This window comes from Amborella trichopoda, chromosome 12 (assembly GCF_054954075.1).
Source record: "Amborella trichopoda isolate Santa Cruz 75 chromosome 12, AtrichopodaSantaCruz75HAP2 v2.0, whole genome shotgun sequence".
NCBI classification, from domain to species: Eukaryota; Viridiplantae; Streptophyta; class Magnoliopsida; order Amborellales; family Amborellaceae; genus Amborella; species Amborella trichopoda.
In genome coordinates, this window is record NC_142347.1 from 7,951,332 (window position 1) to 7,976,171 (window position 24,840).

The 24,840-nt window shown below is 37.2% G+C and overlaps 1 protein-coding gene across 1 annotated transcript in view; it reads left to right on the forward strand.

Moving 5' to 3' along the window:
- Window positions 1-24,840, forward strand: part of LOC18445613 (Protein phosphatase 2C family protein) — a 79,352-nt gene that overhangs the window by 46,281 nt on the left and 8,231 nt on the right. Inside the window, exons 5-9 of the mRNA XM_006855749.4 lie at window positions 1,730-1,766; window positions 6,006-6,050; window positions 9,452-9,504; window positions 22,179-22,334; window positions 24,610-24,693. Of these exons, the coding sequence (XP_006855811.3) occupies window positions 1,730-1,766; window positions 6,006-6,050; window positions 9,452-9,504; window positions 22,179-22,334; window positions 24,610-24,693 (375 nt within the window). The remainder of the gene's footprint in view (window positions 1-1,729; window positions 1,767-6,005; window positions 6,051-9,451; window positions 9,505-22,178; window positions 22,335-24,609; window positions 24,694-24,840) is intronic.

The window sequence follows — 24,840 nt, forward strand, 5'->3', positions numbered from 1 at the left end:
AATGGCTCTCAATGTTGAAATGGCCATTCTGCTTGCAAATAAGTCCTCATTTTGGAGCCCCCTTAAGATATATCAAAATTCTCCTCTTGGCTTCCCAGTGTGGTGTCCTGCAAGAATGCATGAATTGACTCACTATACTCACTGTAAAGGCTATGTCTGGTTGAGTAATTGTCAGGTGGATACATCTACCTACATGACTTATGCTTGGATCTTCAAATCTCTCTCCTTGACCCACTGATAATTTAGTACTTGAACGACACATCCAAATCAACTTACAATTTGCATTCAATTGGGCTACTTATGGAAATGTAGAATATCAACTGTAAGGCACCTAAGAGGGTCTATAATCTCACAAAAGATGTCAAAAAGATTCCTAGGCTATGGGAGACACCATGCTTGCATTGGATTTTGTTGAGGATGTCTCTTTTTATAACCAATAGTACGATTGAATTAGAACTTGTCCCTTGAACTTTTTAAGCCTTAGCAATGACCACCTTTGTTTTAGGTTAAAAGCCAAAATTTTGTTTGGAATGAGTTCATTATTTTGATATTATTGCGGGTGCCATTTCTTTGTCCGTATCTTCACCTTAGACATTCATCATCAGTTATTGGTGAGTCTTAAATCTACCTTTGGGTTCATAGTGTTGATATTGGGGTAATAATCCTGAAAGAGTTGTTTGAAGTAGCTTTTGACAAACGTTATTTAAAGAGGAAATAAAATAGGTCAGCCCAGGACAGTTTTTAATTTCGTCAAGGTTTTCAAAACAATTCTGAATCTGGGAGTAGTGCAGTGTAACCTGCATGTTGATAATGATGTTGCGATGGTTATCCTGGTGTGAAAATCATTTTAGAGGTCATGGGTGTTAATAATTCTTCCCAGTAGAGGCGCACTTGCAAGTTTCAACAGTGAAAGGGTTTTAAATCCCGAGAAAGAAGTACAACAAACAGCAACGGAAAAGGGAAATGTTAACTAAACACCACACATTGACACATCCATTACAGAAATGGTTGTGTGTGTGTGTGTGTATATATATAGAGGGAAAAAATGGGATTAGCCCACTAGCTCATATGAACATATGAGCCCAACGTCCCAGATTGAATCTGGGCCGATTTGACGATCACGGATGTCCAGTAGTGTTTGAATTTTAGTTTTTTTTCTACAAATCCAAATCACTTGAAATTTTAGGCGTGTGTTCATCAAGAATAGGTGAATCTTCAAAAAATATCAAAAAAATATTTTACATGGAATAAATTGACCAAAATACCCTCAAAAAGTTTTGGGGGGTATTTTGGTCATTTTGTTTTTCACAAATAAGTTTTTTATATTTTTATTAGGTGCGCCTTGATGAGAAGAACACACACCTAAAATTTTAAGTGATTTGGATTTGTAGAAAAATAAAATAAAATTCAAGCACTATCGGACATCCGTGATCGTCAGATCGGCTTATATTCAATCTAGGCGTTGGGCGCATATGAGCTAGTGGGCTAATCCCATCTTTTCCCATATATATATATATATATATATATATATATGACACTTGCACATGTGTGCTTGCGTGTGTGCGTATGCATCAGTATGCTTGTGTGTATTTATTGATTTATTTGTGTTAGGGGAATTGAGTTATTCCAGGGTTTTCTGTGTTTGGATATTATTTCTTACGCAATTTTGAGAAAAAATGAAGTTTTGTTTTCATGTACTAAGAGCATTTATGTTCCATAAAACTTGCAGATGGACTTAAAAGTTGCAAAGAAGGCCATTCTTGAGGGTATCACATTGCACTTGGTTAATTTCAAGATTCATTGAATTCCATATGTTTTCCTTATTTTCCCATAGGGGATTTTCTTTTTCATGTGCTATTTAGATCGAACTTTTGTTCATGTAGTCTTTTGAGAGGAACGTGATATCTTTACCATTTGGAATCTGGTAGGAGTGTTACTAGCTTCTGTATTCCCAGTCCCGAAATGTGTGGATATCAGTTATGAATATTCTTGTTATCATTTCTTCCTCTTGTATTTCATTGTACGATACTCTGTCATGCCATATTTAATTTGTCCCCCTGAAAAAAACATCTTTTGCTGTTTATGAAACAATGATCTGCCATACTTGATTTTCCCAATTGCTCAATTTAAAGGAATATTGAACTTCTATTGAGATTCCAAAACAATTTCATACTTCTTTGTGATAAATAAACTACTTGGCACACATTTTACCATGAGTTACTTCCTAAAACTTGGGATAACTTGCTTTGCACAATGAAAATTTCTCTACTTTTGAGATTAGATGTGTCATCTTTGAACATTATTTAGACATTCAATGGTTCGTATTTTGTAATATTCTAGGGTTGACATCGACCTTCATGTTTCTAGATCAAAAGCATTTTATCTTTCTCCAAGAGATGGTTTCATCGTCCTATTCTAGTTGGTAATTTTTTATGAAAGATAAATAGCTTGATTACTTCCGACGTTGAAGACATGTTATTTTTATAATTTGTTTGATAAATCATTTTGTTGAATGTACTTTATAGTGGCTGTTTAGTCAAGGTAGGGTTTCTTGTTACTCTGGAAACATAAATTGTTTTCTTTATAAATGAAATCACATTATGTGTTCTATTGATCTTAAAATTGATATGATGCTTCAATCTAACAAAAAAATGCTGGTATTTGTTTCCACATGAATTAATTACTTGACAAATGGCAATCATGGGAGGTCAATTTCTTTCCCTAGGGGGAAGAAGGATTGCTTATCAAACATCTCAGTCTTCTTATCATGTCTCTTTAGGATGCCGATGTCTATTGTTAAAAGACTCTACCACCAAATGAGGAATTTTCCCTGGTCGGGGGACTGGAGGAGAACATAATTTTCACCTGTGGGAAGTCTTAAGAGAGATGATGGTTTAAGGAGATAAATATTGCATTATTAAATAATGTGCAACACAGGATGACACATCCATTCTCTAAAGGTATACACTTAGCTGTTGCATAATGTGCAAACAAAATGAGCAATCAGTTGACCATCTTTTCCTCCAGTGTGTAGTAACCAACCAACTTTGGTCCTTCCTTCCAAACTTATTCTACGCTGTGTGGCCTCTCCCTGAAACTGCCCAGCAATTATTTGTTGCCTAATTCTCTCATCCCCTGCCATCGTTGGGCCTGCTATGGGGTGCCTCTACTGTGGTCGTGGTGCTGATAATATGGCTGGAGAGTAATAGGTCAATTTTAAAAGGGAAGGGTGCCTCATGCAGAGCCTTTGAAGGACAACATGATATCCACATTTTTTTTATTTTGCAGAACTCTGAAAGGAATGTCTCACTTAACCTCAGATATCGTACTGAATTAGTATGCCATTTCTAGATCCACTCCCATGAATATTTGAAGATTCATGCATTGCAATGGCCCTGAACCTGGCACCTAAGTATTTTTTACATCAAAATTACATTTATGATAAAATTTAGAGGTGCGCCTTAATTGGATTGTTTAAGGTTGCAACCTTATGTAAACCACACCCTTAAAAAAACGATGTCACATAATAAAAGAAAGGGGGCATGCCACCGAAGAGAGATTAACTGGTCCCACAATCGCCCACATCCAACCCCTGGGTGGCACACATGTGGGGCTGGATCCTGGGCCCCACATGTGCCCTTCCAAATTTTAGAAATGATGAAAATGCCTTTTAGGAATTTACAGGAGAAATAAATTTTTAAAATTCTGAAAAACATTGTAAAAATCACAAAAATATTTCTAATACCAAAATAAAATATACTAGGAGTGAACTGGTACCAATAGGTCAAAATTAGCGACAATAAGGTCACTCCACATATCCCAAGAACCATAATCCACCACTGTTTTCTTATCCAACCTAACAAAGATCCATGACCCACAATCTCTATGCATGGGCTCATGATTGGCTTGTTAAAACTAGTCAATAAACAATGGAACCATGATCCTGGATTGTGGATTTCAGCCCCTCCCTTAAGAGCAAATCTAGCACTTGTCACTATAGTACAAAAGGGGTTGTCTCTATGCACATATATATGTGCCCCTTCTTTATAAGGCTACTTCCCAGTAATGGGGTTGTCATGTGTACATGCCATGCAAAAGTTTGTTGAGGCTTTGGCCGTTGCTCTCATTGGCTTATAGCCGCACATAGGAGACCACTTAGTTCTCTTGGCCTATAAACATCATCTCTAGGCACCGATCCGACCTCAATAAGGGATGACCGACTGTAAACCCTTATCGGTAGTGCTACATGCCCATGGGTAAGGGTTTTGGACGTAACTAGGGCCATAAACCACCCAACCCATGGTCAGTCACACACACTCCCACTGAACTGCATATTTTACTATGAAGTATCATTTTGGCAAGGTCTCTAGGCCTTTTAAGGCCATAAAACCCAACGACAACTAAATAGAAAAAAGAGTATGCGAACCAAAAAAGAAGAAGCAACAAGAGATATGACAAAAATGTAGCAGCACGAAAACAAAGGATGGGTGAAAGGATTCATAACAGAAGTGGTGTAATATCATTAGCTCGAAACTCCATGAAAACAAACCGAGAGAAGAACATAAGAAAGAGAGAGAAATGAGGTAGTGGTAAAGACTCGGTTAGTGAGAATGTAAAGAAAACAAAGGGACAACATGAGAGCAAATAATAGAGAAAGGAGGGGAAAAGAGAGATACGACAATACGGTTTGAGAGAGAGCGTAAAAAGGCGAAGCAATTGTAAAGAAGGGGAGATAGTAAGAGTTAAATATAGAGGGGAAATCAGAAAAATAGAATTTTAGAAGATGTAGAGATATTGGTAAAATAGCACATGAGGGGATGAGGGAGGCGAGTATGTCAGAGCTCCCTGAAAATCCTATGTGACAACCTAACCTTTATATATATACGATTCATTTTCATATATATAAAATTTGACCTAATACAATACTAGTTAGGAGGTGCGATTTAGTCAAAGTGGAAGGCTCTTAATGGGCAAGGAGAAGGCCCAAAAGAATATATATATATATATACATATATATATATATGTATATATATATATATATATATGTATATATATATATATAAATGGAAAAACCTAAAAAACGCCCTATAGGTTTTTGCTATAGTGTTTCGCCATTGCCATGGACTTGCTATGTCCGTGGCGTTTTATTGAACGGACCCACAACGGACGGCATCCGTTGTATTTTCGCGTGATATTTTGACCGCCACGGACCTAGTATGTCCGTGACGGTACCGCCACGGCTAGGTCTGTGGCTGTCGAAAAATGTATGCCTTCTAATTTTTTCGGACGGCGATAGGCCTTTGGGCGAGATCACTGTAACATCTCGCCCATAGGCATTGCGTAGTATATATATATATATATATATATATAGAGAGAGAGAGAGAGACAGAGAGAGAGAGAGAGAGAGATGAAGATGGAAAGAAGAGAGTTATGTGAGAGTCAATTGAGTCCCATGAACCTCTCAACTCTTTTTATATTAATGAAATAAATGAAAAAGACAAAACGACCCAAACAAACTGAGAAAAGGACATATAGGTTATAATAAACTAAATGAGAAATATATAGTTAAAAAATATTTTAACACATATACTGTCTGCATGCTAATGTCCATTTCTGCGTTATTAATTCGTAGAACCATTGTGAAGCATGTGAAAGCTTCCTTTGAAATGGTTAATCTGTGATATGATTCAAATGGATACCAGTTCACCTATATATGGATTGTTTGTTATTGTTGAGCCACCTATTGTGTTATTGTTGTTATAGAAGCATGCTGAATAGTATTTGTAGTTCAGTATTTTCTTTACGTAGGGCTTCCGTATACTCATCAATGCTAAGGAAAATGTCCATGATGTTTATTGTCTACATCTGTTTTCCTTTGACAATTATAGGTTTGGGTCTTTTAAAATGTCTCCATGGGGGACCAGTATTTGTTTCCTTTTTCTCACTGCATATATTTGCTCCAAGTATGTGGGCTTTTTGGCAACCCAATTAATCATTCCTTTCAGGATTCCAGAAAACTGATGAGTCATTACTCAAGGAGAGTGCTACAGGTAGTACACTACTGGATGTAATCGGTAATTGGTAGTTCATATGTTGCTATTTTGCTTGAAACTGGCATTCTGTTATTACTAATTATTAGTCGAATCGAGCTATAAATAGTTGAAATTATCTTCTGATATATGAAACTGCAATAAAATGCAATTTATTTGGTTGGTACTCTTGTGAGGTAAACTACTTAGAGTCTTAAATGTGGGTTTAGTTAGTAACAAAATAGAGCATTACAGAGAAATAAGGATTGTGTTTATATGTTGATACTACTGGCTACCATTGCATTGCTTCCTTGCATCATTCTAATACCATTTATTCATGGGTGTCTGGATTTGATTAGATTCGTGATTGTTATTCTTGTAGTTTTTCCATTTGAGTATTTAGTTAATTCTCATCTTCAAATGAAAAGAAGTTGGGTATATGTTATTGCATATGGTCCTCCTGATAAGCAGTATGGTCCATGGAATGAGTTTAGTTTTTGGTCCATCTCTCTTTTCTAGTTGCATGGATTAATTCTCTCTCTTTCTCCTTGCCCCTGGGCTCAGATTAAGAACAATTGGGTAGCTTTCTTTGCAATTTGACAGTTTATTCATTCTAATGATAATTCGGTGGATGTGATACAATAAATGCCTTCAACAAAATGGTTAAGAACCCAGTGCCAAATGATCAATCAAATATGCAAGTCATCTCTCATATGAATTGAATAGTTTACATGCAAGTGAATAATAATTTAGAAAAAAATAATATAATGATTGATCCTATCACTAACTATTATTTTCTTTGCTAAGCTTTCTAGACATGTCAGTTGCCTTCAAAGCAGTCCTTCATTTGCTGCCTGAACTGCTAAAGATCTCTTACCTGCTCCACCTCACTTGCTCTCCAAGAGTCCCTTCCCACTTCACCATGTACTCCTCGTAGCTACCTGAGCCTTGACTGCTGCTTGTGACGGCAGCCAAGATGCATTGGACCTCCTCATCGAATGAAGTTTCCTGTGTTGGAAGGTGCTCAGGTTGACTGGTTCTGTACTTCATCCTTGTGGTCCTTAGGAGCTTAGGCAACTGACAACTCGTGGAAAATGAGATGATGCTTCAACACCTTGGGTAGCTGAATGCAATAACTTCCAATAATCAGGAATGGTCCGTTGTAGATCTGTTTGTAGTCTTTTGTGTGCTTTCCTGTAACCTTCAGTTGGTGGGGCGAGAATTTAACATCTCCATGTCCCCAACCTCAAAGTTAGCAGGCCTTCTTCTCCCACTTCTTTATCCCCCTTGCTGCATTCTCCAGGTAGGCCTAGGCTTTGTCATCCTTCTCTTGCCTATTCATAATGAGCCTGTTGGGTGCTGGCTTTTTCTTAATTGCAACTGTGTGGGATATAAGGGGTTGCTAGCTGGTGGCCAGCTCAAAGGGGTGCTGTAGGATGCTGAGCTCTCCTGCAAGTAGCAAAACATTGCTATGTCCAACAACTACACTCAATCCTTTTTGTTGGCACACGAAGTGCCTGGGGTACTCTTAGTAAGGCATTGATGCTATTGGTCTGGCTGTGCTTCTAATTTTATGATTTCGTTGCAACTTGCAGCTATAGTCACTGACAGGCTCACTAACTCAACCTTTTTTTATGTTTTTTGTTTTTTTGAGTAGTTCAGTGGGGATGAGGTCCCCTACCCGTGATAGGAATGCAATTCAAGACGTCATGTTATGGTGATCCCACCTTTGACCACCTAGCCTTGAATCCATTCCTCACTAACTCAACTTGTTGCCATGGACCTTTATACTACTTTAGGAGCCTAGGATTTTGTATTTTAGTTTATTTTATTTCGAACATGTACATTATCTCTCCTTTTATTGATATTGGTTTGTTTATCCATCTACTAGAGATATAAAAATATATGTACTAGTGACTAAAATGGTAGAACAATGTACAAATAGGGTAGATGACACTGCCCTTTGGCAAATGTCATACAACTTAATGCATCTCTTTGTAGAACCTCTAATCATGGTATCTGTCATTGGTATAGTCTATAACCTTTGTTAAGGATTCTCGTTTTCTAATCTATCTGAGGGTATAGCCTTTGATAGAGTAGAAAGACGAAACAAGAATCATGTAGCTGACCCCAAATAGTTAAGATAAGGGTTGGATATTGATGATGAATACTGTAATAACTAAGTACACGGTAAATTTACTATTTAAAAAGAAAGATCTATGCTTTTTTGCTGTACCTTATCAATATATGGTTCAATTGAATAAAATATTTATTGATATTTTTTCCTTGTTGTTCAAAGTACACCTTGTTCGAGTGCAAAGAAATATATGGTTCTAAATTTGGACTTATGTTGTTGTGGAAATGGAAATGTACAATATTCCGATGCTTACCTCATTTCGTGTCATCTATTACATTTGATATACTTACATGAAAGAATATTTGGATACAACCACAAGATGATGCATATATTAGTAACCAAATTGGAGCACCTAAATCATTTTTACATCGGAATTTGGATGTGTGCTTTATTAGTCTTAACTTTTCCTTGCATTGTCATATTTACTTATAGTTTGAAATTAGATTTTTTCTATCCTTTTGCTTATAATTTTCAATGTCAATGTGGTTGATGTTTTGACTATTTGAAATTGAAAATTATTGAAATTAACAATCGTGATCATCTGATCCTCTCCGTACTATTTGGGGTCAGCTACAGGAATCTTGTTCTACCACTCTGCTCTATCCAAGCATACCCTCAATCAGGCCATAAGTCATCATATCTCTTCTCACTACTTCCATTTATGTCCTTTAGGCCTTCCCTTTGCCCTTTCTGAGCATTCCACCTGAACCAAATCACCCCTCCTAACTGGTGTTGTTCTAGATTGATGGTGCGCAAGGCTAGACCATTGAAGTCTACTTTCCCTCATCTTATAGCCTATTGGAACTACCTCTATGTTCCCTTGGATGTATTCGTTACGAAGTCTATCCTTTCTTGTCTTGGCACTCATCTAAGCTACACTTGTTCTATGGATATGTTGTTTCTTGACCGCCCAACATTCCATTCCATAAAGCATGCCTAGTCTTACAACCGTCCTATAGAACTTTCCCTTCAGTTTCATTGCTATGTGACGATCGTATAAAACTCTTGAAGTACATCTCCATTTCTTCCACTCAGTTCTAATTCTATTGCACAACATCTTCCTCAATCTCTTCGTTCTCAAAGGTTATCGAGCCAAAATATCGAAAATAATCTCTTTTTGGTACTTCTTGGCTATCAATCTTGAAATTAACAATCAATATATATATATATATATATATATATATATATATATATATATATATATATATATATATATATATATATATATATATACATTTTTTTTTTCCTTAAAATTTTTGTGATAGTTTTGTCATTTTCTTTCTAGGAGGATGGCATGATGGAGCTACAGCGGTATGTGTATGGATACTTGGGCAAACGGTAAGTTGTCCTTAAATTTGTGTGCCTGTGAGACCTGTGGTTTTGTATTTTCCATGGATTTTGTTGATAACAAATTCTGGCATTTTTAAAGCTTAGCTAGCATCCTCATGAAGTATTTTGTTATGTGGTTTGATAATGAAGTTATATGTTTGCTTCATTAACAATTCATGAATATGTGGTTTCAGTTCATGGATTATATTAAATGTTTGCCTAAGAAACACATGGACAGAGTACCCCTCTTAGTCACACCATGTGACTTAAGGGATACAAATACAAATCAGTAGCTCTGGGTGAATAGCGTCTTTGGATGTTGCTGTTAGATTTGGGACTTTATGTTTCATCTCGGATTTCTTGTGTGGGCATAATATCAGTAGTGTCAGGATTTATTGAGGCCCTTGTAGAGGCAGAGTAAGACTGATTCTCATTAACTGATTGAGTCATTACAGTGTAGGGACTGTCTCTTTTGCACTGACATCTAGGGTACATAGACTACAATATGCCTACGCAAATATTTATATACAAATAAATCCATATATACACATATAGATCAACCACCCCGCTAAAACTGGCATATTTATTGCAGCACTTAGCTTCCTAAGTTGTCATGTTGTTGTCTGGTAACTGCATTAAACAAATCAACAAATTGGATTATAGAAAAGAACACCATTGACTAGTATCTCTCTTAAATGGAGTGACAATCAACCCCAATGTGCTTTGTTTTGTCATGAAATACTGTACTTCTAGCATTATTGACAGTATTGATGTTAGTGCCATTCAGAGAAGTAACTGAACCGTTTGTGTCCCCAAGTTAATCAATCGCAAAGAAGCTGCAAATCTCATCAAAGGCTATGGACATTGCTCTGTATTCTGCCTCAGCATTGATCTTAAAGGCTACATTTTGTTTCTTGCTTCACCAAGAGACAAGTGAGTCTCCCAAGAGAATAGGATATCCAGATGTGTGAGTATCAGGACAGCTGTCCTACTCAGAATCTGTGTGGGCATCAACTAAAGCCTAGAAGTGGATGACATTAACAATACTTTACTGACAGTAGCACAAACATATATGGCAATATAATAAACTGATGTCATTTGTGAAGATCTAGACTGCTGAACAAACCGATTCACCGTCTGAACTGCATGAAATTTTTTATCCTTAGTCATCTAATGTCTATATGGTGGAAGATCTCTGGAAGGTTAGAAACTATCTGTTGCTCTTTGTTAGTGGCCTAATTGGTGGCATTTGCGACAAAAGATCCCTTGATCTGTGTTTGAAACCCAGTGATGAGAGTTTTGGTAAAGGCTTGGATACCACAAGTACGTCCAAAACTGCACAATGCATAATATAGTTTCTGATCAGTCGGACATTAAACCGGTGAAACACTAACTAGAACTCTGGTAGAGAATCTATTGATGAGGTGAGCAAGAGTCATAAATGGCTTTGTCCTACAAGCCTCTAAGATCATTGGATTGCAGAAGTAAAGGACAAGTCATCTCTAGAATATTGTCAGTTCTCACATTCTACGACCCCACTTTGTTCGTGGATATGTGGACATGTGCGTTAGTGGATAGTACCATTATGACTTAGAAAACCTTGAAATTTCTTTTATTGATATTTATTATCCATATCAATCCTGCAAATCTTAATACTTTTTCAAACTCGATTTGAATTATTTATGAAATGTAATAAACAAATCACTAACAATAGTTCTTGAGGGCTGGAGGGGGCGGGGGAGCAGGATCATTTCTAGCGAGTTCCCTAGTTTAGGAGCACCATGAGTGTTCCCATATAATAAACATGTTAGGGTAGAAATTTTTTAAAAAGAGATCAATCATAAACTTAGAAATATTTAGCTGCAAAATTAATAAATTAGAAATATCCTCTAGTAGGCTATAAGAAATTTACTCAAATAAAATTTGAGAAGTTAACCTTTTCTCAAAAAAATAAAATAAAAATAAATTGAGAGTAATAACTCATTTATGTAATTGAGTCTTCTCACACATTAGTCCTTTCTTCGCAATAATATACTAAAGATGTTTATTTGATTTTACATTGTAGATGATAATAAAGGATATCGTCTCAGTCAAACATATACATGTCCTGTCCTATTCTTCACAGATCACCCTTCATTTAAATATTAAAAAAAACTCAAGCATGAGGTATATAGAGCAAATAAGTATAGAAATAGAGAGAGAGAGAGAGAGAGAGAGAGAGAGAGAGAGAGAGAGAGAGAGAGAGAGAGAGAGAGATAATCCTCTCTCGTGTACACTTTTTAAAGTGACGGTTCAAAATTGAAGAACCATTATTGACAAATGTTGGACCCTTCATTCCCTACATTAAATGCTATTTTTGGAGCATTAAATTCAGAAGCCTTTGTGATTGATGCTAATTTAAGAATCTCTTTTACATTGAAAATTTATAGAACATGGATTTGCATAATTATTGCTTTCTTTTGTTATTGTTTTGCAATTAATGCTCTCTCTTTTCTTTTTTTTTAAAGGATATTCTTTTATTGCTTTCTTTTTTAATTGCGATGCATTTATTGCTTCTTTTCCTTTAAACATATAAAGAATATGAGTTTGTTAACCTGTTGACTGATGCCTATTGGCTTGGCCTTTCACTCCCCCAACATGCGATCGCAATAGGACCGTGATCCCACTTTGGGAGCACAGGATTGCATTCTTGGAGCATCTTGTAGATAGTAATATGTATACATAAGTTTGAAGAGATAAATTATCCGCTTTGATGACGTAATATTGAGAACTACTGTCGTTAGGATTGGGCTAGCCATGGAATGGTGAGACATTGGTTTGGTTGGGCCGGTTGACTAGTCAGACTGATCAAATTTTAAAATCAATTAAAAAGTATTGTATATTATTTCACAAGCTTAGAATTTTAATAGCTATACTAGTATGCCATGGTTAATGCGAAATAGTGTAACACATTATAAATTAAGTTACTTGGCATGTTTAGTAATATAATTTATTGTTCACCTCTACCTTGACCTCATTTTTTTTTTTTTCTCCAGATGGTGACAATATATTACTAAATTAAATAGAGTGCAAAAATTTCTCATGAGAAATGAGGTAAAGACAGCCTACTGACCGGGTACTCTAATACCAAAAATGTCTAGTATAAACAAGAAGAGACAAGAGGACGGGTAGGAGCGAAAAAAAGGAAGGATATGGAGAGATTGAGGTTTTTAGGTAGAACTTAGATAGGAAGTGGTTTAAGATATTGAGAAAGGGTAAGAAAAAGGGAGAGGTGTTTCAAGATAGAGATTAAAAGGGGGCGAAAGAAGAAAGCGGGGTTAAGGTCACTTATGAGGAGGCAACCCACTTTGAAGTGTACATTATACAAAAATATACAAGTATAAAAAGAAATCGAAATAGAGTGCAACTAACAAAAAAGAATGGTGGCCACCCACAGATCGGGTGCTCCTCTACTGAAGACAAAGCAACCTACAGACCAGATGCTAAGAATTAATTAGCTGCGGTGTCCTGAAACTCTAGCTTTGTAGGGTTATAGCTACAAGAAAGAAGATAAAGGAAGGAAAGAGAAGGGCGGGTGCGGAGGGAGATAGAGCGAGAAAGCTGTAAGAGAGAGGACTAAGAAGAGAGGAGAGGTGAGAAGCGAGGGTGAGGCAATCACAATCAATCCAAAATTGAAACACAAAAAAGTCAAGAAATCAGCGGGGGCCTTGAGATGGAGGCATTTCCTTGTCTAAAGCATCGGTCTCAGCATTAGCCTCTGCCACAATATAAGTTGATGTTGGCAATATGGCCTTTCAAGGCCTTAATGCCAAGACTCTTTTGCTTAGTGGGAGTGAGTGAGAGATAGAACCTGGGAACTTTGCAAACTGGGGCCCAGATTCTCTAGTCAGGAATTTCATTTAGAATATCTCACGATGAATTGTGATTAACCAGGGCTTGGAGAATCCAATCGAGTAGTATAGAGCTCGAGTGTTTGTTGAGCGTTGGCCCTATATGGGATGGTCAAGACTCATGGGACATGAGTCTGTAAACTGATACGAGACCATTCCATGACATGTGCGCTTTCATTTACAAGGGAAGCCACTCTCTTAAGTTTTATCCGACTTAGAAGACCCAGTGCACATGTGATTTGAGAGGACCTTTATATTTAAGTAGGAATATGTCCCGCAAGGGTACGTCTGTAATGCATCGAGAACCTGATGATGGGAAGCTCTGCCTCAATGATTTTGATGTGTCCAATTATGTGTCCCTATCATAGACTGTGAAGTATAGATGCATTGGGTCAATTTGAGACACAACGGAAACATCATTCGGATCTAGCCCAATGGAGTTCTTCGATACCTAGAATTAAAGCCTCGAGATCTCACATACCTATTGCTCGATTTTATTTAATGAGAAATGATGTAAAAATATTTAAATATGATTTAAATATTTATTGGAATTTTTGGAGAATTTTTTGGATTTTTTAAATCACCAAAAATGTGATTTTCAAAATTGTTCGGGCTTATTTCAATATAAGGACGTCCAAGTGGATGCCTTGTGGCACCTGAGTGGCCATAGGGTGGCCACGTGGCACCATGGACCCCTCACGTTGGGCCCCCTTTGTTTGCACTCAGATTCTTATGCATGGGAGAGCCTATGGCACTCGGTCACTTATCTTTCTGTTTTTTATTTCAAACCTTATGTTATATTGTTATGATATAAAGTTGGATTTTAGTCACATGCTTAAATGTCACATGTGACATGCTTGGCTTGTGTAGAGCGAAAGCTATTTTAAAATAAAATAATATTTTAAAATATTATTATCCACTTGGGACATATGCCATGTGAACATTTCATGTGGGTGTGCCTCATTGGTGCGACCCATGTGAAGATTGTAAGGTGCACGTGAAGGGTGTGGGTTGAGCTAATTCTATTGGTGGTGTCATAAGCCCTTTTTACCTTTCCCATGTGATTGACACCTTTTACCAAAATGCCCTTACTCTTGATCATTCTCTACAGTTATAGATTTATTAAAATTCAAGGGTCTTTATGTAAAGCCCTTTTGGATATGATTGGAATTAATATATGGGGACAAGGACAAAAGGGTAATGTGGCTTTGATTTAGGGTTTATGAGGTGATAAGGTGCTTAAATCTCATCCCTTCATCCTAGTGGTTGGATGAGGATGAGTGGCTAGGATAATTAGCGTCTCATGTGCTATTGATGAAGTGCATCAAGGGTTATAATCAATTCATAACTTATACACTTCATATAAATACACTTCAAGCTCAAATTCAAACCCTAAGAAAACACTTTTCATGAATCAAAGAGAGAAAAAGAGATCAAAACTTGAGCGCCACATTCAAGCTCATTTGGTTCATGTTCTTGATCACAAGATGATCTTTAATGGTGCTCCTTCCTTCTATAAAGTCAAGTCCATCATATGTCACCATCAAGGTATCATTTATTTGTGAGTTTCTCCTTCATTGCTTCACTTCTTCATGATCTAAACTTGCTGTAAATTCATGTTTACATAAGTTTAACTTCCTTTTATCATTGGTTTTGCATGATCTTTAAGCTTGATTTATAAGGTGTACCTCTTAACCTTGATCGTGAGTTCAATACCTTGTTTGTTTTATGAATCATATCTAGTTTCTCATAGATCTTTTCCATCCAAATTTTCTTAAGTACATCCTTTATTAATCTTCAAGTTCAGAGAATTAATATCCATTTTAAAAGTTCATTTGTTGAGTTAGAGTTCCTCTTTTCATATTGAGAAAAACATTGGTGGACCGATGGACCATATGGAGTAGTTTGTTCATCTTTGGCTCGTTTTGAGCCCGATCTCTCTCGTTCCTTTGGCAAACTGATCTCCATCATTTTCATCTCTCTCATTGGGCGTTATTAATTGTTTTAAAAGTGTTTCAAGTTTCCCATTTGAATTGATCACCTTGTGATTACAAAACCAGTCTTGCACTCATCTTTAGGACAATATTAAGTCTTCAAAAGGTCCGGTTGTGACCCGGGCATAAAGGTTCGAATCCATTGGCTTCCCCCCCTTAATATTGGTACTTAACTCATTGTTACAAGTCTAGAAAAGTTTTATAATTTTTGTTTAAGGTGTTTATATTTTCCCATTTGGTTATGTAAGAGCATAAGCTCATTTCTTGTAAAAATATCATGCTTTGTGGCATAGTTTTGATTTGTGGGTAAGGATATGTATTGTGCCCCAAAAGGGAACCGTTATAAAGTCATTTGTAAGTGGTATTCATGTCTTAAAGTGTTCTTACGTCTGATTTGAGAGGTTGTAATTGTTTATTTATTTGTTTAAGCAAGATTGCTTATTGAAAATTTCGAGTTGTATCGTAGAGGGGCATAGAGGGTTTCTTTAAGGATTAGAGTCTCACAATTAGTGAGCTCCAACATATATTCCCCTTTTCCTAAAAATTTTCCGCTTGATTTTCGCTCATATAAAGATTATGGGTGTCGGGTTTGACTTCAATAAAGGATTTAAACCCTTTCATCGAGTTGGTCACTTGAACGGTGGCACCGGAATCAAGCACCCACACATCAACGTCCTCATTAGTAATTAGAGTCTCATAAACCACACAAATCCTCTTTCCTTGGTCCACTACTAGCATAAGCATTAGGCTTACCAGCATTAGGCTTAAGAGAAAAGGGAGGGTTTTGTGGTGGAGGAGGGTATCTACAAAACTTTTGCGTGTGTCCAAACTTCTTACACCTAAAGCATTGCACTTTTGAGAAGTCTTGGTTAGAGGGCCACACGGGCCTCCCATGAACCATCATTGGTGTGCGCGACAGCTTATGTCTAAAAGACTCTTGACTTGCTTGGTTAGGATGGAGGGCATGGGGTTTAGGAGGCTAAGGGCTAAACGGATAAGGGGGGTATGGTTTTCCTCATTGATTTTTCTTACCCTTCCCCATCCATTTTCCTTTTCCTTTCTTTTTCTTGTTTTGAATGTGAGCACTCCCACTCACCCCAGTATTACATGCATTCACCATAGAAGAAGAAGGAAGAGAAGAAGGGGAGTAGAAGAAAAGGGTGGGTTTTGAGCTTTTACCATATGGATCATAGCCAAAGATCCATCCATTGCCATTCTTCTTTATTCTTCCATCTCCATGAAAGAAGCTATGTCATTGATCGTGCATGGTGCATCTTTCGCCATTAAGTTCGCCACGAAACTCTCCCATGAGGGAGAAATGGAGAGTACAAAGTGTGTGTTAATAGTAACTCAATCAAAGTGGAGACCGGTTTTCTCTCCTTCCTTAACACAATTCTTAAACTCTCTTAAATGATCACTTACTTTTGTGTGATCATCCATCTTGCAAGTAACAAGGCCTCTCAACCTCAAAATTCTCTTGGCCTCATTGGGAGTGTCAAACTTATTTTTCATATCATCTATTATGTCTTTCACAAATATAAAATCTTCATAATCCTTAACATAGGTTTCATTCATTGTGGCAAGCATAATGTTCTTGACACTTTTATTTTTTCGGTGCCAAGTTTCATAAGCATCCTTAATAACGTGAGGGGCATTAAGGGCTGGCTGATTTGGTGGTCTAGATGTAAGAAGAGGTATGAGATCTTCTTCATGAAAGGCATAACCTATTATGCTCCTCCATTCCAGAAAATTGGTTCCACTGAACAGCTTCTCTTTGAGCAATTCGGTCAAAATCGACTTGGCAGCCATTGGTCCCTAACTTGGCACTCTAGACACTCACTTAAGACTCCAAAACGGGGCTGCTAAAGAGCCCTAGCTCTGATACCAATTGATGTGTATAGAGTCTAGGGTGTTCTTTGAGCAAAACCAAAATGACGATACAACTCGAAATTTTTAATAAGCGGTCTTGCTTAAACAAGCAAATAAACAATTACAGCCACTCAAATCAGAAGTAAAAAAACTTTAAGACATGAATACTACCTACAAATGACTCTATAACAGTTCTCTTATGCGGCACAATACATGTCTTTGCCCACAAATCAAAACTTTGTCAAAAAGCATGACATTTTTATAAGAAATGAGTTTATGCTCTTACATAACTAAATGACATAATATAAACACTTGAAACAAAAATTACATAACTTTTCTAGACTTGTAACATTGAGTTGAGTGCCAATATTAAGTGGGGAAGCCAATGGATTTGAACCTTTATGCCTGAGCCACAACCGGACCTTTTGAGGAATTAGTATCGTCCCAAGGATGAGTGCAAGAGTGGTTTTGTAATCACAAGGTGATCAATTCAAATGGGAAGATTGAAGCACTTTTAAAACAACTAATAAAGCCCAATGAGAGAGATTAAAATGATGGAAATCAGTTTGCAAAAGGAATGAGAGAGATCGGACTCAAAATGAGCCAAATATGAACAAACTACTCCATATGGTCCACGAATGTTTCTCTCAATGTAAAAAGATAAACTCTAACTCAACAAATGAATTTTTAAAATGGATATTAACTCTTTGGACATGAAGATTAATAAAGGATGTACTCAAGAAAATTTGGATGGAAGGAATCTGTAAGAAACTAGACATGATTCATAAAGCAATCAAGGTATTAAACTCACGATCAAGGTTAAGGAGCACAACTTATAACTCTAGCTTAAAGATCTAGAAAAACCAATGATAAAAGGAAGTTAAACTTCTGTAAACATGAATTTACAGCAAGTTTAGATCATGAAGAAGTAAAGCAATGAAGGAGAAACTCACAAATAGATAATACCTTGATGGTGACATATGATGGACTTGACTTTGTAGAAGGAGCACCAATAAATATCATCTTGTGATCAAGAACATGAATCAGAAGGGGCTGAACGTGGAGCTCAAGTTTTGATGTCTTTTCTCTCTCTTTGATTCATGATAATGTTTTTTTAGGGTTTGAGTTTGGGCTTTAAGTGTATTTATATGAAGTGTATCAGTTATGAATTGATTATGACACTTGATGCACTTCATCAATGGCATGTGAGAGACTAATTATACTCATCCCCATCCAACTACTGGGATGAAGGGATGCGATTTAAGCACCTTATTACTTCATAAACATTAAATCAATGCCACATTACCCTTTTATCCTTGTCCCCATATATTAATTCCAATCATATCCAAAAGGGCTTTACATAATGACCTTTGAATTTTAATAAATCTATAATTGTAGAGACTGATCAAGGGTAAGGGCATTTTGGTAAAATGTTTCAATCACATGGGAAAGGTAAAAGGGGCTTATGACACCACCAATAGAATTAGCTCAACCTACACCCTTCACATGTACCTTGCACTTTTCACATGGGTCACACCAATGGGGCACATTCACATGAAATGTTCACATGGCATATGTCCCATGTGGATAGTAATATTTTAAAACATTATTTTATTTTAAAATTGCTTTGGCTCTACACAAGCCAAGCATGTCACATGTGTGACATTTAAGCATGTGACTAAAATCCAACTTTAAGTCATAACAATATAACATAAGGTTTGAAAAAAAAGAAAAATAAAAAAGAAGGTAAGTGACCAAGTGCCATAGGGTCTCCCATGCATGGGAATCTTCTCCCAAACAAAGGAGGACCCAACGTGAGCGGTCCATGGTGCCACGTGGCCACCCTATGACCACTTGGGTGCCACATGGCATCCACATGGACATCCTCACATAAGCCAGAACAATTTTGAAAATCACATTTTTGGTGATTAAAACAATCCAAAAAATTCTCCAAAAATTCCAATAAATATTTAAATCATTTTTAAACATCATTTCTCATTAAAATAAAATCGGACAAAAGGCATGTGAGATCTCGAGGCTTTGATTCTAAGTATCGAAGCACTCCATTGCACTAGTCTCGTATGATGTTCCACTATGTCTCAAGTTGACCCAATGCACTTATGCTCCACAATTTAAGGCAGGAACACATAATTGGACACATCAAAGTCATTGAGGCAGAGCTTCCCATCATCGAGTTCTCAATAGATTACAAGCGCACCCCTATGGGACATATTCCTACTTAAATACAGGGGTCCTCTCAAAACACATGTGCACTGGCTCTTCTAAGTCGGATAAAACTTAAGAAGAGTGGCTTCCCTTGCGAATGAACATGCACATGCCATGGAATGGTCTTGTATCAGGTTACGGACTCATGTCTCATGATTCTTGACCATCCCATACAGGGCCAACTCTCAACAAACACTCGGGTTTTATGCTACTCGATTGGATTCTCCAAGCCCTGGTTAATCACAACTAATCATGAGGCATTCTAATTAAAATTCCTGACTAGGAGGTGACCCTCACACTTCCTTAAGAAATTGATTTCTCAAAACGTAAACTCTCAGTGCCTCATATACTCGGGGTAAGAGAATCTGGGCCCCAGTTCGCAAAGTACCCAGATTCTATCTCTTTCACTTACTCCCACTAATCGAAAGACTCTTGGCATTAAGGCCTTGAAAGCCCATATTGCCAACATCATGGACCTTTAGTTTGTAGTACTTTGTAACTTTAAAGTTTGTGATTACAGATTTGTACTTATGGTTGTTGAATGTTTATGAAGCTAGTTTCTAGTTTCTATCAGGGGATAGTGGATACAGAATCTTCGACAGCTAATACTTTTGGAGTTAATGAATAAACTTAAAATACCTATTGTTACATATATCACCTCCATATTTTTTCCTGTGCATTAACCAATTTTTTTATAATTTTTAATATTTCTTATATTTATTTACCGCATCGCCGCGATGCACCCGCATCCGGACCGCATCGAGCCGCAACCTCCCCCTCTCCCCCCCCCCCCCCCCATCGCTTTCGGCCGCATCCCACATTTTAAAACACTATTGCCAAATTAGGGTTTCAAACCTTGGGAGTCAAAGAGATAATAGGGAGAAATTTCTCATCCAATATTAAAGATTGAGTCCTTGTGGATTTTGTTACTAGAGATGTACATTGGTTGATTTCTACTACAAATTCGCTATGAACAGACATTGGGACTTTCTATATCAGGAATTCGGACTGGTTCAGATACCTTATTATAATCTAAGAGTACAACTGATTCTCATTAACTGTTTGACTAAAGGGATTTATCACTTTTATATAGAAGATCTGGGATATAAAGGACTAAAATGCCCATGCCCATCACAAATATTTATATGGAAAATGATGGGGTGTGCACACTATTAGTACTCCTCCCACCTTGAAAACAACTTTTGATATGATTGAAGGATCCAATACAGTTTGTGAATTGTCTCCTTCACTTCAAAAACAGTCTCATTCAGAAAATTTTTTTCGGAGCTCTCAAAATGCTCCAAGTCAACTATAGCCCCCAAATGAGATCTAGACTGTCCATTTGAATGAGAGGTAGATCTAGAGGATTTGGAGCTTTCATGAATCTCCAAATCAAATGAGTCTTGGGTCACCTCCAAAGTCCAAACTAGTTTTTGAGATGGGGGAAGCTCCAAATGGAAGCTTCGGGAGGAACACACCATCATTTTCCTTCATCCACACTGACACACGCACACACACACACACACATACACAGAGCATGCAAAACAAGGATTGCCATCATTCATGATCAGACCAAGTGTGTGGAGGTTGACTTCGCTCAGATGGGACTTAATATTGGCATTCTTTCTCTTATATTTTGTGTGATGATTACGTGAAGTTGTTCACTAAGGGCTGTCAGGACAAGGCACTATGACCGTCTTGTGGGCAAACTGTTGATGGTCTTCATTGGTGCATCTTTTTAAGGGTGTTGAGTTTGAATTGTATATGTGTGTGTGGTTGTGTTGTAAATGTGTGTGTGTGTGTTTTCCTTGTATGCATTTTACTATTCATACGAGTGCATTTCTATCCATTGCATACCCCAACTAGAAGGATGATTCCCTCATTCTTAACAACATGAACAACATGCATTATTAGCAACCTAGATAGATGAATTTAATGAGATAAAACTCCCAAACTACTAGTTTCAGACGAATTATTATCTATTCAGCTTTAAATTTGATTTGTAGATCTGGCGATGATGGTTTATTAGATCTTTATTTAATAAAATTCGTTAGGCATTTGGTGTCCTTAGGGTGTTAGTTGAAAGGAAATTATTTAAAGGCCCGTCTTTTGGGTTTAGCCAGGGCCTTTGTGTCTGTTTCGTCTTTTCAGTTGTTTGCAAATTTAGGAATGGGCTCAAGTCTAGGTAGCCAGGATGGTGGGTCGCTGGATCATGATGACTTTAATTCCATTGTACAACGGTTAGGGGGCCCCATCCCCATTGAAGTTACCCAAAAAAAAAAAATTTGTTTGCAAATTGCAATTACTTCTTGTATTAGGCAATTCCTATAGGCCTCCTACACATAAAATGGGTAAGTAAACAACATGACAATTGATCAAACAAAAGAAAGAATCAACCGTGTACCCTAATATATGAAGGTCCTCAAGTCTTAATCCCTAGATTGGCGTAAGTGAGAAAGGCTCTCTCTTGTATCGATGATGAATTTTGCCTAAATGTATTGTTTCTACCCCATCTAGTTTTGCAAGAGATTTGATTTGACTTGTACATGTTCACCCTTTTTTTTTTGAGAAAGTGTTGATGCTATATCTTTCCCATATTTAAGACATTTATATCCCTTGTTGATTCAGGCCTCTCCATTTCATATATTTTTTGATCAATTTTGTGATGAGGATTTCATAGCTGATGACTATGATGCATGCACAGGTGTTAATTGCTAACATTGGAGATGCAAAAGCAGTCTTGGCTCGTTCAACAGGAGATGGATATCTGGATTCTTCAGATGAAAGATCATTAAAAGCCATTGTTGTATCTAGAGAACACAAAGCAATCTATCCAGAAGAACGTGCTCGCATACAGAAGGTAAAATTAGTGTGTTTGTTTTAATTAATCCATTGTGAAAAAGTATTCATTGATGTTACTCTTTTTGACTTTGATTGTAAGTTCTCATGTACCTAAGGTCAGGGCTAGGGCTTTTATTTTTCCTATCATATAGTTGTGAAATTTTCTGGACTGAAGAGTGGATTGCACTACAGATTCAGGTTTTAGACTCTACTGCACAAATGACCCAAATAAGCTTAAACTTGCTTATACACACAAACATACATGCATCTGTGCATACATACATGCTTAAATATAAACTTGCATGTACGTACATAGGCTGATAGAAGCATGATCCATGCATTTCATACATACATATGTGTGTGCGTGTGTGAGAGAGAGAGAGAAAGTGAGGATCAAGAACTCAATTTATTTGATTATGGAATTAGAGTATGTTGGCTCAGTTTTTTTTATAATGGAGGTAGTGTCTGTTTGCTCAAAATCACAGGTCCTTTATGTTTATGCATCATACTATTCAATTACTGTTTGTTGGCTCAAATTTCCATCCCAGAAACATAAAGGACTTGTGATTTTGCTTATTGTCCGCTTCATTGAATAGTATGATGCATACACAATTTCCGGTAAATGCATCCTACGTAGCTATTTTTATTTACGCAAAATGTTTTAAAACTCAGGGAGTCCAATCAAACTCGTCCTACTGACTCAGACCTGGCAGGGGCTGTGTTGCATTGAAAAACCTCGGGAACTGACTGTTTCACAAGTTCCCAAGAGCTGCTCTAGGCTCGAGCCCTACCCTGTTGGATGCCTGAGTCCGAGTTTTCCATCATTGGTTGACACTAATGCAATTTTTGAAGTTGGACCACCTCAATTCCCATAATTATGTCCTGGTTTCTGTGCAACACAATTTTGACATATTTTCTAGAAAACTTTGGTTGATTCCCTTGAAAATCCCTCAGTATTCACTTACACTCTTTCAATTTTCTTCACATCTCAATTGGTGTGTTTTTCTTATATTCTTTGTTGTTTTAAATTTCTTGTTTCCTGCCATTACTAAATCTTCTTTGCCTTCTCATTCGATACCCTTTCGTTTTCAAGTACTGACCTTGACTTTGCTTGATCATGATGCCTTGTTTGGTCTATTCTCCTATGTAAATGTAAAGCATATTTGACTTAGTTATTACCAAAAAGATAGTCTATATTTGATTCACCTGTATCAAAATATTTGTTCTTCAAGACACCAAACCATCTTTATGGTTGTATAGTTAGGGAGTTGGAGCACGAGAGGGTGCGAAAGAAGGAAAGGGGGAGGGCCAATATTCGGATGTATTAGGGTAGGAAATGGCTTGAACAATGTTTCAAGCAAGATGGGGATTAAAGTTTTGGGTTATGCCACCTTAAGTACAGATAGAGTTGTCAATCTGGTAAGATCAACCTGTTGACTTGCCAGGTCAATCCAACCAAGGTTCGGATCTCTTGGATCCAGTCGTTAGGTCAAGATGGGGCAATTCTGGGTCCAGGTCCAGACTTGGACCTTATGAGGTCCCGTCATGGTCCAAATATGGGTCGACTCCAAATTTACAAAGACCAGGTTATCGGGTGGGTTTGACCTAATGGGTTATTGGGTCCATCTGCAATGGTCCAGGACTGGATCCCAACAGCTAGACAGAGCGAGTGCTCTGTTTCCTTCAATATCATTTGGAAATTCAAAAGCTGAACAAATAAAAGGCAGGTTCAGCCCCTATTTTGCTTCTTCCTTATTATTGGACCATTTAGGTTAATGTAAACGAAATCTGGCCAGAAAATTGTCAAATGGCACGCATCCCTGCTTTTTTAATTTACTGCACCATAGTAGATTGATATTTTATGTCAAATCATATGTGAACTTTATACATAGTATAAACCATATTCATTGAGGACTTTGATATTATTCTTATGCTCCATGCTTTGATGTTTCATTGTGAGATCAGCTTGTTGTAGTTAATCTGTGGTTTCCAATTATGCGGCTACTAATTATCTCTCTTCCTGTTGGACATTGTGGTACATAGCCATATTTTCTTTGTTAGGCTGGTGGGTAATCTGTCCTAATGGACGACTGCGAGGATACCTCGAAGTCTCTAGGGCATTTGGAGTTCGCCATTCATTGAGGACTTTGATATTGTTCTCATGCTCCGAGATTTGATATTGCATTATAAAGATCAGCTTATTGTAGTTAAACTGTGGTTTCCATTTATGCTGCTATTATTTGTCTCTCTTCCTGTTACACATTGTGAGTTCATATGTATGTTTTCTTTTCTAGGCTGGTGGAGTAATAGGTTCTAATGGACGATTGCAAGGACGCCTTGAAGTCTCTAGGGCATTTGGAGATCGCCAATTCAAGAAGGTTAGTTACTCTATTCTCCTTGACTAATTATTTCACTCAACTATTGATTTCCTGTATTCTCTTGGCATATACATGTGCCTCCATGTTATGGTAATACGTAAACTGACCAATTGGACATGAGTCTTTTCTGCAGTAATGCTGCAAGTT